The 14,110-nt window shown below is 42.8% G+C and overlaps 1 protein-coding gene across 5 annotated transcripts in view; it reads left to right on the forward strand.

The window, feature by feature from the left end:
• Positions 1–416: 416 nt before the first annotated feature.
• LEMD1 (LEM domain containing 1) overlaps positions 417–14,110 on the forward strand; it is an 81,116-nt gene continuing 67,422 nt past the window's right edge. For 3 of the 5 annotated variants that reach the window (XM_073666975.1, XM_073666976.1, XM_073666977.1), the window contains exon 1: positions 417–660. In XM_073666975.1, the coding sequence (XP_073523076.1) occupies positions 460–660 (201 nt within the window). In that variant the 5' untranslated portion in view covers positions 417–459. The remainder of the gene's footprint in view (positions 661–14,110) is intronic. The other 2 variants (XM_073666979.1, XM_073666982.1) reach the window with 2 other exon arrangements.

A 14,110-nucleotide genomic window follows, 5' to 3' on the forward strand; every position in this document is an offset into this window, starting at 1 on the left:
TGTTTATTTACTAAAGGGTATTTGCTTATAATGCACATAAATAGTAGGTAACTCCAGCACATGTCTGTTTTGCGGCCAAACACACAGAACTGCACATGGAGCCAGTCACGTTCACAAAATTCAGCACCAGTCTGAACTTAGCCTGAAGGTTAGACCATCGATATTGGACGGTTTCCCCAGTGCTTGCACCAGCACACAGTTACAAGCATATTTACCCTATGAACTTTAATATTTATTGTCGATTACCAACAAGAAGGAAAGTGTATTTTCTGGGTTCTAAGTAATGTGTCCAGAATTGAAGCTTTCTTATATGCAGATGCAGCTGAGACCCCCCACCCCTTCCCTCACCAAGCATTAATGTTTCCTTAAATAAAGCTGGGCTGCCAGCAGGCAGTGTACGTTACACATCTAGCAGCTGTCTGACATTTCGCTGTATGTTCATTCTGACCATTGGCAGCCATGCCGACCCATACAGGCAATCTATCTCAGTACTCCAAAGACCAATTGAAAAATCTGTTAATTTCACATAATGTCCCTCTGCCCCAGGGTGATCAGAGAAAAGCAGTCTATCTGCAGCTCTACCTCAAGCACATTCTCCCTAAAGATGAGGAAGCTGCGGACTTTTCAAGCGATGATGATGACATGTGGTCAGAAAATGATGTAAGTCTTGTGCCAGGGTTGAGGTTGATGTATGTGCCATACTCGGTACTTTAAGGGATTTTCGTGCTTATGACATTTTGCATTGACAATTGTTGGTTCTTATTACAGCGGTGTGTAGATTGTTATATAAGATGTATATTTCAAGGCTAAAACATCAGTGTTGTAGAATACAGGATCCTGGATACTGTAAGTCAGCCAACAGTCCTCCACATATATACCGTACTGTCGCTGGGGTTCTATGAGGCCAACATATTCAAGAAGTGTGAATACATATGGGGTCATAAGATGTTTAGTTCTCTGATTGGTATAAAACTACTTGAATGGTGGTTTCCTGCAATAAAATACAGCCAATAATTTCCAGAAACAGTGCCAACCCTAACATGTCATATGATCCAATTATTTATTTTAAGACTATTCCTTTAAACTGTGTAATTTTAATGGAATGTATTAACTTACATTGTTATAGTAAAGACGATTCATTAAGCTGTGTTTACACGTTTCGTTTCTGCAGCAGTTTTTTTTCCAGCATTTTTTATGCAAATTAAGAGCTGCTTTTTACAGCACCAGCAAAAGCTGAGGTTTCAGAAATCTCATGCACACACTTATTTTTTTGTTTGTTTCTTGACTGAATTGGAAAACTGCAGCATTTTTTTAAGATCTGCAGCATATGAAAACAATGAGAGTGCAAAATATGCAGCCATGCGGTTTGGTGAGTAAAACTAACTTTGTGTCATTTGTCTACAATGTCTACAATACATGTTTAATAATCTGCACAAAAAAAGCAGCATTTGCTGCTACATTTGTTTTTATAGCGTTTGTGATGCTGTGGAGTTTGTCTCTTGTTGTCATGCTTTAACCCCTTTACCCCCAAGGGTGGATTGCACGTTAATGACCAGGCCAATTTTTACAATTCTGACCACTGTCACTTTATGAGGTAAGTACTCTGGAACGCTTCAACGGATCCCCCTGATTCTGAGACTGTTTTTTCGTGACATATTGTACTTCATGATTGTGGTAAAATTTGCGTTTATTTGTGAAAAAAACGGAAATTTGGCAAAAATTTTGAAAATTTTGCAATTTTCAAAATTTGAATTTTTATGCCCCTAAATCAGAGAGATGTGTCACACAAAATAGTTAATAAATAACCTTTCCCACATGTGTACTTTACATCAGCACAATTTTGGAACCAAATTTTTTTTTGTTAGGGAGCTATAAGGGTTAAAAGTTGACCAGCGATTTCTCATTTTTCCAACAAAATTTACAAAACCATTTTTTTAGGGACCACATCACATTTGAAGTCACTTTGAGAGGTCTTTATGACAGAAAATACCCAAAAGTGACACCATTCTAAAAACTGCACCCCTCAAGGTGCTCAAAACCACATTCAAGAACTTTATTAACCCTTCAGGTGCTTCACAGGAATTTTTGGAATGTGGAAGAAAAAAATGAACATTTAACTTTTTTCACAAAAATGTTACTTTAGACCCATTTTTTTTTATTTCCACAGGGGTAACAAGAAAAAATGGACCCCAAAATTTGTTGTGCAATTTACCCTGGGCACGCATATACCCCATATGTGGGGAAAAACCACTGTTTGGGCGCACGGCAGGGCTCGGAAGGGAAGGAGCAACATTTGACTTTTTGATTGTAAAATTTGCTTGAATAATTAGCGGACGCCATGTTGCGTTTGGAGAGCCCCTGATGTGCCTAAACAGTGGAAACCCCCCACAAGTGACCCCATTTTGGAAAATAGACCCCCAAGGCACCTATCTAGATGCATAGTGAGCACTTGCTTCACAAATTGATTCGTAAAAATTAAAAAGTATTTTTTTTCCACTTTTTCATTTTTGCGAATCAATTTGTGAAGCACCTGGGGCTTGCAAGTGCTCACTATGCATCTAGATAGGTGCCTTGGGGGGTCTAGTTTCCAAAATGTGATCACTTGTGGGGGAGCTCCAATGTTTAGGCACACAAGGGCTCTCCAAACGCAACATGGTGTCCGCTAACAAATTGAATGGAAAATCGGCTTAAATTGTTAGCGGACACCATGTTGTGTTTGGAGAGCCCCTGTATGCCTAAACATTGGAACTCCCCCACAAGTGACCCCATTTTGGAAACTAGACCCCCCAAGGCACCTATCTAGATGCATAGTGAGCACTTGGAACCCCCAGGTGCTTCACAAATTGATTCGTAAAAATGAAAAAGTGAAAAAAAAAACACTTTTTCATTTTTACAAATGAATTTGTGAAGCACCTGGGGGTTCCAAGTGCTCACTATGCATCTAGATAGGTGCCTTGGGGGGTCTAGTTTCCAAAATGGGGTCACTTGTGGGGGAGCTCCAATGTTTAGGCACACAGGGGCTCTCCAAATGCAACATGGTGTCCGCTAACAAATTGAATGGAAAATCGGCTCAAATTGTTAGCGGACACGATGTTGCATTTGGAGAGCCCCTGTGTGCCTAAACATTGGAGCTCCCCCACAAGTGACCCCATTTTGGAAACTAGACCCCCCAAGGCACCTATCTAGATGCATAGTGAGCACTTGGAACCCCCAGGTGCTTCACAAATTCATTCGTAAAAATGAAAAAGTGAAAAAAAACACTGTTTTATTTTTACGGATTAATTTGTGAAGCACCTGGGGGATCCAAGTGCTCACTATGCATCTAGATAGGTGCCTTGGGGGTCTAGTTTCCAAAATGGGGTCACTTGTGGGGGAGCTCCAATGTTTAGGCACACAGGGGCTCTCCAAACGCAACATGGTGTCCGCTAACAAATTGGAACAATGTCGCGTTTGGAGAGCCCCTGTGCGCCTAAACATTGGAGCTCCCCCATAAGTGACCCCATTTTGGAAACTAGACCACCCAGGGCACCTATCTGATGCATAGTGAGCACTTGGAACCCCCAGGTGGTTCACAAATTGATTCGTAAAAATGAAAAAGTGGAAAAAAAAACACTTTTTAATTTTTACGAATCAATTTGTGAAGCACCTGGGGGTTCCAAGTGCTCACTATGCATCTAGATAGGTGCCTTAGGGGGTCTAGTTTCCAAAATGGGGTCACTTGTGGGGGAGCTCCAATGTTTAGGCACACAGGGGCTCTCCAAACGCAACATGGCATCCGCTAACAATTTGAGGCGATTTTCCATTCAACTTGTTAGCGGACACCATGTCGCGTTTGGAGAGCCCCTGATGTGCCTAAACAGTGGAGCTCCCCCACAAGTGACCCCATTTTGGAAACTATACCCCTCAAGGATTTTATTAAGTGGTATAGTGAACATTTTGAACCCAGAGGTACGACACAGAATTTGATAACATTAGGTCATCATATTGAATAAGTTGTCATTAGTCTTGAGCGCAAGTGCTCGCTACTTGAGTTTGCATCGGGTACTGCGTGTGCTCGAGTGACATGCTCGAGTCTCTGCCCCGCATGTTTCACGGTTAAAACATGCGGGGATCGCTCGTGCATGTCAGGCAATCCCCGCAAAGTTTTTTTGTCCGCGAAGCATATGGGGCGGAGACTCGAGCATGTCACTCAAATACCCACGATACTCAATGCATACCAGAGCACCCGATGCAAACTCAAGTAGCGAGCACTTGTGCTCAACACTAGTCGCCATATCGTCATCTTTTTTTCTTACTTTTGAAAAAAATCACAACCCCAACCCTAACCCTAACCCCAGCCCTAACCCTAGCACAACCCTAACCCTAGCACAACACTAACCCTAACCCTAACCCTAGCCCAACCCTAACCCCAACCCTAACCCTAACCCTAGCACAACCCTAACCCGAGAGTTTATTTTTTACGCCGTTCCTCGTGTGGTATAAGTGATTAGACGACTTTATTCTTCGGGTCGGTGCGATTACAGTGATACCAGAATCATATCGGGTTTTTATGATTGACAGCTGTCACACACTAAAAGACGCATTTTTTGTAAAATCTAGTTTTTGCATCGCCATATTTTGAGAGCTATAATTTTTCCAGATTTTGGCAGACAGTCATGTGATGGCTTGTTTTTTGCGGGATGAGTTGACGTTTTTATTGGTGCCATTTTCAGGAACGTGACGTTTTTTGATCGCTTTCTATTCCGATTTTTGGGAGGCAGAATAAACAAAAACCAACAATTCAGGAATTGTTTTTTTTTTTTTTCTTTATTCTGTTCCGCATGTGGTAAAATTGATAAGGTAGCTTTATTCTTTGGGTCAGTGCGTTTACAGCGGTACCACATTTATATTGCTTTTCTATGTTTTGGCGCTTTTACACAATAAAAGCTATTTTATAAAAAAAATTATTTTTTTGCATTGCTTTATTCTGAGAGCTATAACTTTTTGATTTTTCGCATGATGGAGCTGTATGGTGGCTTGTTTTTTGCGGGACAAGATGACGTTTTCAGCGGTAACATTTTTATTTATATTCGTCTTTTTGATCGCGTGTTATTCCATTTTTTGTTTGGCGGTATGATGATAAAGCATTGTTTTTTGCTTTGTTTTTTTTTTTACCGTGTTCACTGAAGGGGTTAACTAGTGGGACAGTTTTATAGGTCAGGTCGTTCCGGACGTGGCGATACCAAATATGTTTACTTTTATTGTTTGTTTGCTTTTTTTTCATAATAATATTTATTGATGGGTACATTATATTTTCATTTTTGGTGGATTATTTTTTTTATTTTTTGTTAAATATTTTTCAATTTTTATTTTATTTTTTCACTTTCTGAGAGTTTTTACACTCTTTTAATTTGTCCCACTCTGGGACTTTAACTTTTTTTATTCTGATCGCCAGCACAGCATAGGGATGGAGCACCATCCCTGTGCCATGCAGGCAGTCAGCGCTGCACAGTGAGAACATTGTGTGGTCGTGCACTGTGCATGACCAAACAATGTTCCTGCAGCCTGGTGACCCGGATGTTGTCATGACGACATCGGGTCGTCATGGCAACACCCGGGAAGCCGCGGCAGACAGCGCTGGAGGCCGGAAGAGGAGGTGAGTATTGCGATCACCTCCCCTTGCCTCCGCAATGCTGCGATCGACTTCGATCGCAGCATTGCAGGGGTTAATGTGCCGAGAGCGGTGCGGGACCGCTCCCTGCACATAGTACCGGGTGTCAGCTGTGACAATCAGCTGACACCCGGCGGCGATCGCGCCCGCACAGCCTGTGTGCGCGCGCGATTGTGATGACGTACTAATACGGGTCAGGCTCTTAAAGCCCAGGGCACTGACGCGTATTAATACGTCATGGGCTGTAAAGGGGTTAAACAAAGCTGCTTCATTTTTGATACTTCCTGGTATTTGGTTTTGACCACTTTATTGGTACAGTCGTGTATGGATTATATGTGCTCATGATGCGTTGGAAACATGGAAACTCTTTAAAAATGCATGTGTGTTTTTACCTGTAGATTTTCCGCATCAAAAGCAACTCTATAGGGAAAATCTGCACATAAAATTCAGCGTACCAGCAAGAGAGATAGACATGTTGTGGATTTGAAATGAGCACAGCAGGTCAGTTTACGCTGAGTAAAAAAGCACAGTGGACATGAGATTTCTATAAACCCCATCCAATCTGCTGGAACTGTGAGACGCTGCGTTTTTGATGCAGCGAAAATACGCAGTGTCAAAAACTCACCAAAAAACTCATTGTGGGCAATCAGTCTGAGGCCGGTTTCACATGTCCAGATATTTCCAGTACCGGAAAAACCCGTACCTGAGATGTCTGTGTGCACCTGTGTGGCATATGTGTGCCGCATCAGGAGCACACGTACCGGCGTTTGGGAATCAATGTACAGTTGGCGCTATTCCCAAGCGCCGGGTGCTGAACGCTGCCCTCATCATAGTCCCCTGCAGGCACTGCGATCAGCACCAGCAGGGGATAATGATGAGAGTAGTGTCTGCTCCCAGTGTCTCCACCTGGAAAAATAAGAAAATAAAAAAAAATCCATATACTCACCTGTGCTAAGTGTCCCCCGCTGTAATCCATGTGACCGCTCAGCAGAGGAGCCGGGAAGAATGACGTGCTACAGCAAGCGGGCCCCGGAGCTGCGCTCAGACGGTAGGGGACTATGATGAGGGCAGCGTTCAGCACCCGGCGCTTGGGAACAGCGTCAACTGTACCGCTGATTCCCGAGCGCCGGTATGTGTCACACGGATGGCATCCGTGTGCGGTTCATGTTTACACGGACCCACTGATTTGAATGGGTCCATGTGATCCGTGCTGTCATCCAAAAACGGACATGTCAGCGTGTGGAGCACACGGACACATGGTCCGTGTAAACACACTGACATGTGCGCAGACCCATTCATTTGACTGGGTCTATGTGTGTCAGTGTCTCCGGTACTTATGGTGACAGTATCCACACGTACTGGAAATACTGACGTGTGAAAGAGTCCTTAGGGAAATGTTACACGCACGCTGCCTAAGTTCAGAAAGGGGCGAGACCGGTTACATGAATTCGTTGGAATCCTGGGGGAACCATTACTCAGGGCGACCATAGGTTGCAGCTTCTCTCAGGCACATGATAGATTCAGTTGCTAGCCAGACACATCTGACAAGAGTCTTCATAAACGGTAGAACAGTAACATTTAATGAGGCACAGCCAGTGCAATGCAAATGTCTCTTTGAGCAACAGGCTCTAGTAATAACAGTACAGTCTCCTTTGCAGCACAGCAGTACACAATCTATTATCCGATAGCACAGTACAGCACAGTTTTAATGAATGCACAGATTTAATGAATACACAACCACAGGCTTTTCCTTCACAAGGACTCAATAGTACAAGGCATTCTTTATCCTGAATGGAGATGGAGGGAGGAACGGTGTGATGAGGAAGATGATCTCTATGACAGGTTTCCTTCCAGTCCTTATCTTCCTGGCCGATAATACTCCACACTGTTAGATCAGGGAGTCTAACTGACCTTTGATTAGCTTCCCTCCTGACCTAAATTATGTTCCCTTGCCTTCTGTGAGATACAGATCATAAGCCACCTTTCTCTTCGGGTCCGGCCAGACAGTAAACACCTTCCCCACAATCCCCCTGGGGCTCTGCTAAAACACTCCCCTTCTTCTGTGACTGTGTTAACCCGTCAAGTTGCTGGATGCTTCTGGAGCACAACACTTCCTGTTTCCTGTGCTTGTGTGACTTCTAAGAGTTGCTGAATGCTTTTAAAGCAACAGCACTACTTCTGCATATCACACTCTGCAACAGCACTACTTCTGCATGTCACACTCTGCAACCGCATTACTTCTGCATGTCACAGAAAAGTCAGACAGCTGTATAACTCTGATAAGGAACGCAACGCAGTGCTCACATTGGCTGGCAGCTCTTGTGACCCAAGCGTGACAGCATGCAGCTATCACCCTCGGGTCGGGAGAGCCGCCGGCTAGTCTGAGCATTGCATTATGATCCTCGTTCGAGTTATAGGGTCATGTGACTCTTCCCTAAGACCACGTGCACACAAGTATTTTGTGAGGTTTTTTTTAACCTCCAGTACATGTAAGTCAAAACCAGGAGTGGAACAGTCAGACAAAAAGTATAATAGAAACACGTCACCACTTCTGGATTTATCACCCACTCCTGGTTTTGGCTTACAAATACTGAGGTAAAAACCTCACCAAATATTCAATGTGTGCAAATGGCCTTAGCCTTTTGAACTACTGGCCATTACTCCAATAGCTAAGCTGAATTTTGTCCCATTCACACAGGCTTATATCAGGCCAGTAACAAGTGCAGATCAACTATATTAAATGTCAGTGCTTGATTACTGGCCTATTCGGGGCTGGAAACCTGTGGTCACACGTACTGCGACCCCATTACGAACCATATAATAAGGACATGTGAAGAGAGCTTATTGAACACTGGATCATCTTTGGCATTGGATGGGTTGTCCACATTGATATAACACCGTGCCTCTGATGAGGCATTGCATTATGCGAAACGGCGAAGGCTCCTTATCATTTTTTACGCCGCTGATGGATATAATTGCTAGTTTTGATCATTCTTGGAGATTACCATGTTTTTTCTACTCATTTTATCAATGTGAATTACGTATTATCATCGCACCACTAATAAGAAGGCGGTGGGTCCACAAGCATGTGGGTTACCTGAGACCTGTAGTTTCACTAGATGTAGCAGAGCCAGGCTGCTTTTTTTTCCTATTGTGTCTGATTAAAATGGGTTGTCTCTTCAAAGCTCCTGGCGCAAACAGCTAATTCTGCTGAGACGTTTCCTCCTCAATGGCTTCTGCAGGAGCAATGTAGTTGTACATGGCAGCCATTTAGATGAAGGGCCATCCAGGTAATACAAGGAAGAATTGATAATCCTTAGCTTTCATTTTTCTCTGAGTAAAATATAACCCCTATCTTCCTTCTTTCTGACAAATATTAATACAAATGTCAGGATTCCTAAGAGGGGAAACAGGCTTTTGACTGACTCATTAAATTTGGCGTTAGACTTGGGAATGATTTCTAGGGCTGACAGGCAGGGCAGAAGGTCATAGCACGTAGGGATGTTGCTAAGCAACAAAATCCTTAGTGGGAAAATGTTGACAGATTTTCAAAACTGCCAAGAAGACAGGTGTCGAGATCCGCCGAATGGTCGGTGCAAATTACCTGTTTACCATTTAGCCAGTGAACCTTTTGCCGCACACACTGGGGGCTCTCGGTATCTCATGGAATAAAACTAACATGCTAGTGAAGTCACATTTGAAGTTATCATAGATCCACTGAACTGGATAAATGAACATATTCTGTGCAATCTTGAATATATTAGAATAATCCAGGTTACTATATTCTCTTTAGATGATGGCTGTGATCATTTATAGGACCAGTATATATAACTGCTGTTTGTCCTGGTGATGTACTGAGAAACCAGTGCAGCCTGTTCAACGTGGTCTCAACGTGGTCTCCAACCTGTGACTCTACAGCTACTACCAAAACTACAAATCGGAGGCTATTGGGGGCAGAGGTTGGAGCCAATACTGCGCCTCAATTTCCACTGCATTGAAGAGCTATGACATTACAGACGGAAGCAAGCTGCTTGCTTTGAGATGCTATCAGATCAGTAATTTATCTCTTATTGTCATCCAATGCTTATGTGAATTTTTGGACGTATCGTAAATGATGTGCGTTGATGCACCAGTCCAGCGTTTGTTTCTCTTTTAGTGCTGGAGCAGTGCCACTAATGTAAGTGCCGATGAAATATTTAAAGTAGTAGGCACCACCAAAATCTAATCGGGATCTAACCTAATGCATAACAAATAAATATCACAAGAGAAAAGAGGTATGCATATACAGGGATCACCGAAATAAAAACAAATAATTTGTATTAAACATGTAACAAACCAAAACATATAAAAACATTTTAAGAACCATAAGGTACAGACCAAAAACAAATAAGGCTGACATGGAAACTCTCCAAGACCCAACTATGTGTGAGAATATGCAGAATAAATGCGAGCGAAGTTTAAGAACTGCCAATAAACAATAGTCACTATTTTGCCCTCACTTAGATAATGCAATTGGACAAAGAATATTGTCCAAATAAAGCATATTTGATTGTGATATATGTGATTTATGAGTATATTGGTCTTTGCACTTTTTTCCACTGGCTATTATTGTTCAGCTTACATGGGATTTTGCATTAAGTACTTGTAATTACTTTATGCTTTATTTGGACAATATTCTTCGTCCAATTGCATTATCTGAGTGAGGGCAAAGTGGTGACTATTGTTTATTGGCAGATCTTAAACTTCGCTCCCATTTATTCTGCATACTCTCACACATAGTTGGGTCTTAGAGAATTTCCATGTCAGTCTTATTTGGCTGTTTTTGGTCTGTACCCTATGGTTCTTAAAATGTTTTATATGTTTGTTTAATAAAAATTATTTGTTACTAATGTAAGTTCCCTGATCCTAGTAATATACTCACCAACCACCATCTGCTGCTCTTCCTGGCTCCGCTCCCGATCCACCATCTTGTGGCTGCAGCTTCTGACTGTCTGGAAGGCCAGAGTCACACTACCGCATAACTAGGCAGAGTGCTATGTGATAAAACATCGCATAGCACTCGGCCCAATGTTATTCTACAGGGCAGCTCAGATCAGCGATTATTTTCTCATGCCGAACGGGCCTCTGCTCTGTGTTGAGCTCAGTGAGTGACAGGACACCACTCGCTGGAGTGAGTCATTCCCCTGGCGTGAGCGGTCAGATGGATTACAGCAAGGGACATCTTCGGACAGGTGAGTATAAGGATTTTTATATTGTATTCTTTTACACCAGGACACAGCGGGAGCAGTATACTACTCTCAACATTGTCCCTTGCTTGCGCTGATCGCAGCACCAGCAGGGGAGAATGATAAGTGATTGCTTCAGCACCCAGAGCATGGGAACAGCGCTAACTGTACAGCTGATTCCCAGGTGCCGGTACGTGTGATCCTGATGTGGCATGCGGGCGGCACACACGGACACTGATATCTCTGATAGACGCCTAACGGTCACAATCTCTCAATGAAAGTCTATGAGAGCCTTGTTCTGGCTCTCATAGACTTGCAACTTCCGGTTGACCCAGCGCTCAAACACTGGAGCGATCTAGCAGGTCACAACTTGCAAAAGACCAACCGGAGTGGCACTGATAACAAATGAAGACGGCGGAAAATATGCAGTGCAGGGAACTTAGAAACTTAAAAAATGCTGGATCGGTGTGTCAACCTCCTGGGAATGTCCAACTGGATATGGGATCATTGGGAAGTATAGTTACAGTCTAGCTCCTTGTGAGGGGCTGCCCACTTACTAAAGACTGAGACTTTTCCATCACGGAGCACTGGTTCCGTCGATATTATGTTTCATTAATGATTTACTTGTTATGTTTTATATAGTTCTGCTTGCTCATCAGTATGTGCACTAGATTCACTTGTAAAGTGTCCAGCATTCCATTAATCTCATTAGTGATTTGTTTGCTCATCAGTTCAGCTTCAGAAAACAATACTTCCATTCAATGACCATATCTCAGGAGCCTTAAACCATTGTTCTCTGAGAGGGTCATCACCACAGGGATCACCAGTGATGGGCATCTGAAAGATTTTTCATTCTAAGGTTGTGTGCCCACTATGCGTTTTCCAAGCATTTATGCTGCTCAAAAATCCACAGCATGTCCATTAATTTTGCGGACACGCAGCGTAATCGCCGCCATTGACTTGCATTGAAACGCATAATATCCGTGTCAGTACACTTGTACACACGGATATTATGCGTTTCTATGTGCGGATGGTACCCAAGTCTGGAGGAGAGGAGACTCTCCTCCAGACCTGGGTACCATAGAAACTGTAAAAAAAAGAATTTAAAATAAAAAATAAAGTTTATACTCAGCTTCCGATGTCCTCCCGGTGTTTTGTCCGCTCCGTCCAGTCTATTGCAATGCTCGCGCTGTTGTGAAGGACCTGCCATGACGTCACTGAGTCATGTGACCCATCACATGAATCAATGACGTCACCGCAGGTCCCTCACAACAGCGCGAGCCGCCCAACACACCGGACGCAGCGGAGATAACACCGGGAGGACATCGGAAGGTGAGTATAAACTTTATTTTTTTATTTACCATTCTTATTCTTTTTTTTTAACTAACTTGGTCACACTACTATAAATCCATGCCAGTTGCATGGATTTATATAGTGTGAACAAGTTGTCAAGCACTTTTCCAAGTGATGCTAAAATCGCTTGGAAAAGCACTTGATATCCCGCATGCAGAAATGCATGCAAAGACGCTTGACAAACGCTTCTACCTGGCGGGAAAAAAACATGTAAAAAATGCATGCGTTTCTCCTGCCAGGGAGAAGCATAAAATATATGCAGCATTTCTGCATCGTGGGCAGATAGCCTAACAGCTAAAAGCAAATGTCTAAGGGGGAGGGGGCTGATCCCAGGAAGGAAGAAAAGAGAAGCCACATATTTTACTCAGAGAGTTGTGTGGAATAGGATCAAGACTGAGGTCCTGGACCATGGATGGATCGATGGGATATGGAGATCGGTACCGACTGGGCTGGATAAACGTGCTATAGTTGGGATATATGTCATTGGGATTTAAACTTTCTTAAAAGAATGTGCTACTAGATACCTATGCTTCCATCGTTTTATCTGTCATATGGAGTATTGTGGACTGAGTAATTGTATTTTGGACTTTTACCTGGAACAGTTATATTACCTTGGATGTAAGGAATAAAATATTGTTGCATCGTTAACCTGCTTAGGTGATTTTTAAAAACCCCAAAACTCAGATCTTCACACTCCTATTGCATGTATTAATTTGGTGGGATGTACTAGGTCATCACATCACCGTGCACCCTTTCATCTTGTATGTATCACTCTGACCTAGTGTAGTGGTCCTAATCTTTTCTGTACTGGAGGTATTGTACATGCTGTGATCACTTGAAGCACCACCGTTATAAGCAGGGCTGTGTAGTCGGTAAGCCAAACCTCCGACTCCCTTATACATGGCTCATGTTTAAGTGATAAATTTACTGTAGCACAGATTGATCTCAGCTAAAAGTCTAGACCCTTAGATTAAGAATAGGACAGACATTTATAGGACATTTCATAACTTTCCCAAATTCTTATGAAAAAATATTCCCCACAAACTGCATTGAACTACTGTACCAAATTTATTACATATTTTAGGAGTCGGAGTCAGACCATTTTATACCGACTCTGACTCCACAGCCTTGGTTATAAGGTGTCCTCTAACTGACCGCAGTACCCACTATACGACGGATGGGTTTATATTATCCGGCGTTAAACTACTGATAAACAGCTATATTTGCTGATTGGTTGTCATTAGTGATGAGCAAGCACTAAAATGCTCGGGTGCTCGATGCTCAGGTCGAGCAAATTGGAATGCTCGAGTGCTTGGTGAGAGTAACGAGCCCAATGTAAGTCTATGGGAAATTCGAGCATTTTTTCCGGTGGCTCCCCCAAAAGTCTGCAAAGGGCCTAAAAATTGCCCAAATCGACGGGAACAGTGCTCAAATGATATGGGAACAGCATGGTGAAGACCCCTGGAAGCATTTCTGACTCCCAGGTCACTGCTGTCAACAACGTTGTCAGAGGTATTACGCCATTTTTACGGACTCACAATAAAACATGCAAAAACGAAACCAAAATGGATTTTCCTGGGAAATATGTTAAACAACATCCTTTCCAGGGTAATGACTTGTATATAAGGCAAAATAAATAAAAAAATGTTCCTCCACACCTTGGGCTATGTTCACACGTAGCGTTTTTGATGCGTTTTTGCACTTTTGCATTGCCTTCATCCAAGACAAATGCATTCACCTGGCCATGTGGTGTGTGACATAATCAGACACATCTTGTTTCATTTATGATATTTTTATAGGGCCATCAGGCGGCCCTTACTATTCTTAAAGGGCCAGCAGTCGGCTATGCTTTGTTGTTCCCATTATTAACAAGTGGATCTCC

Source organism: Phyllobates terribilis, unplaced genomic scaffold (assembly GCF_046119375.1).
Source record: "Phyllobates terribilis strain yellow unplaced genomic scaffold, ASM4611937v1 Scaffold_2__4_contigs__length_985480577, whole genome shotgun sequence".
Taxonomy (NCBI): domain Eukaryota; kingdom Metazoa; phylum Chordata; class Amphibia; order Anura; family Dendrobatidae; genus Phyllobates; species Phyllobates terribilis.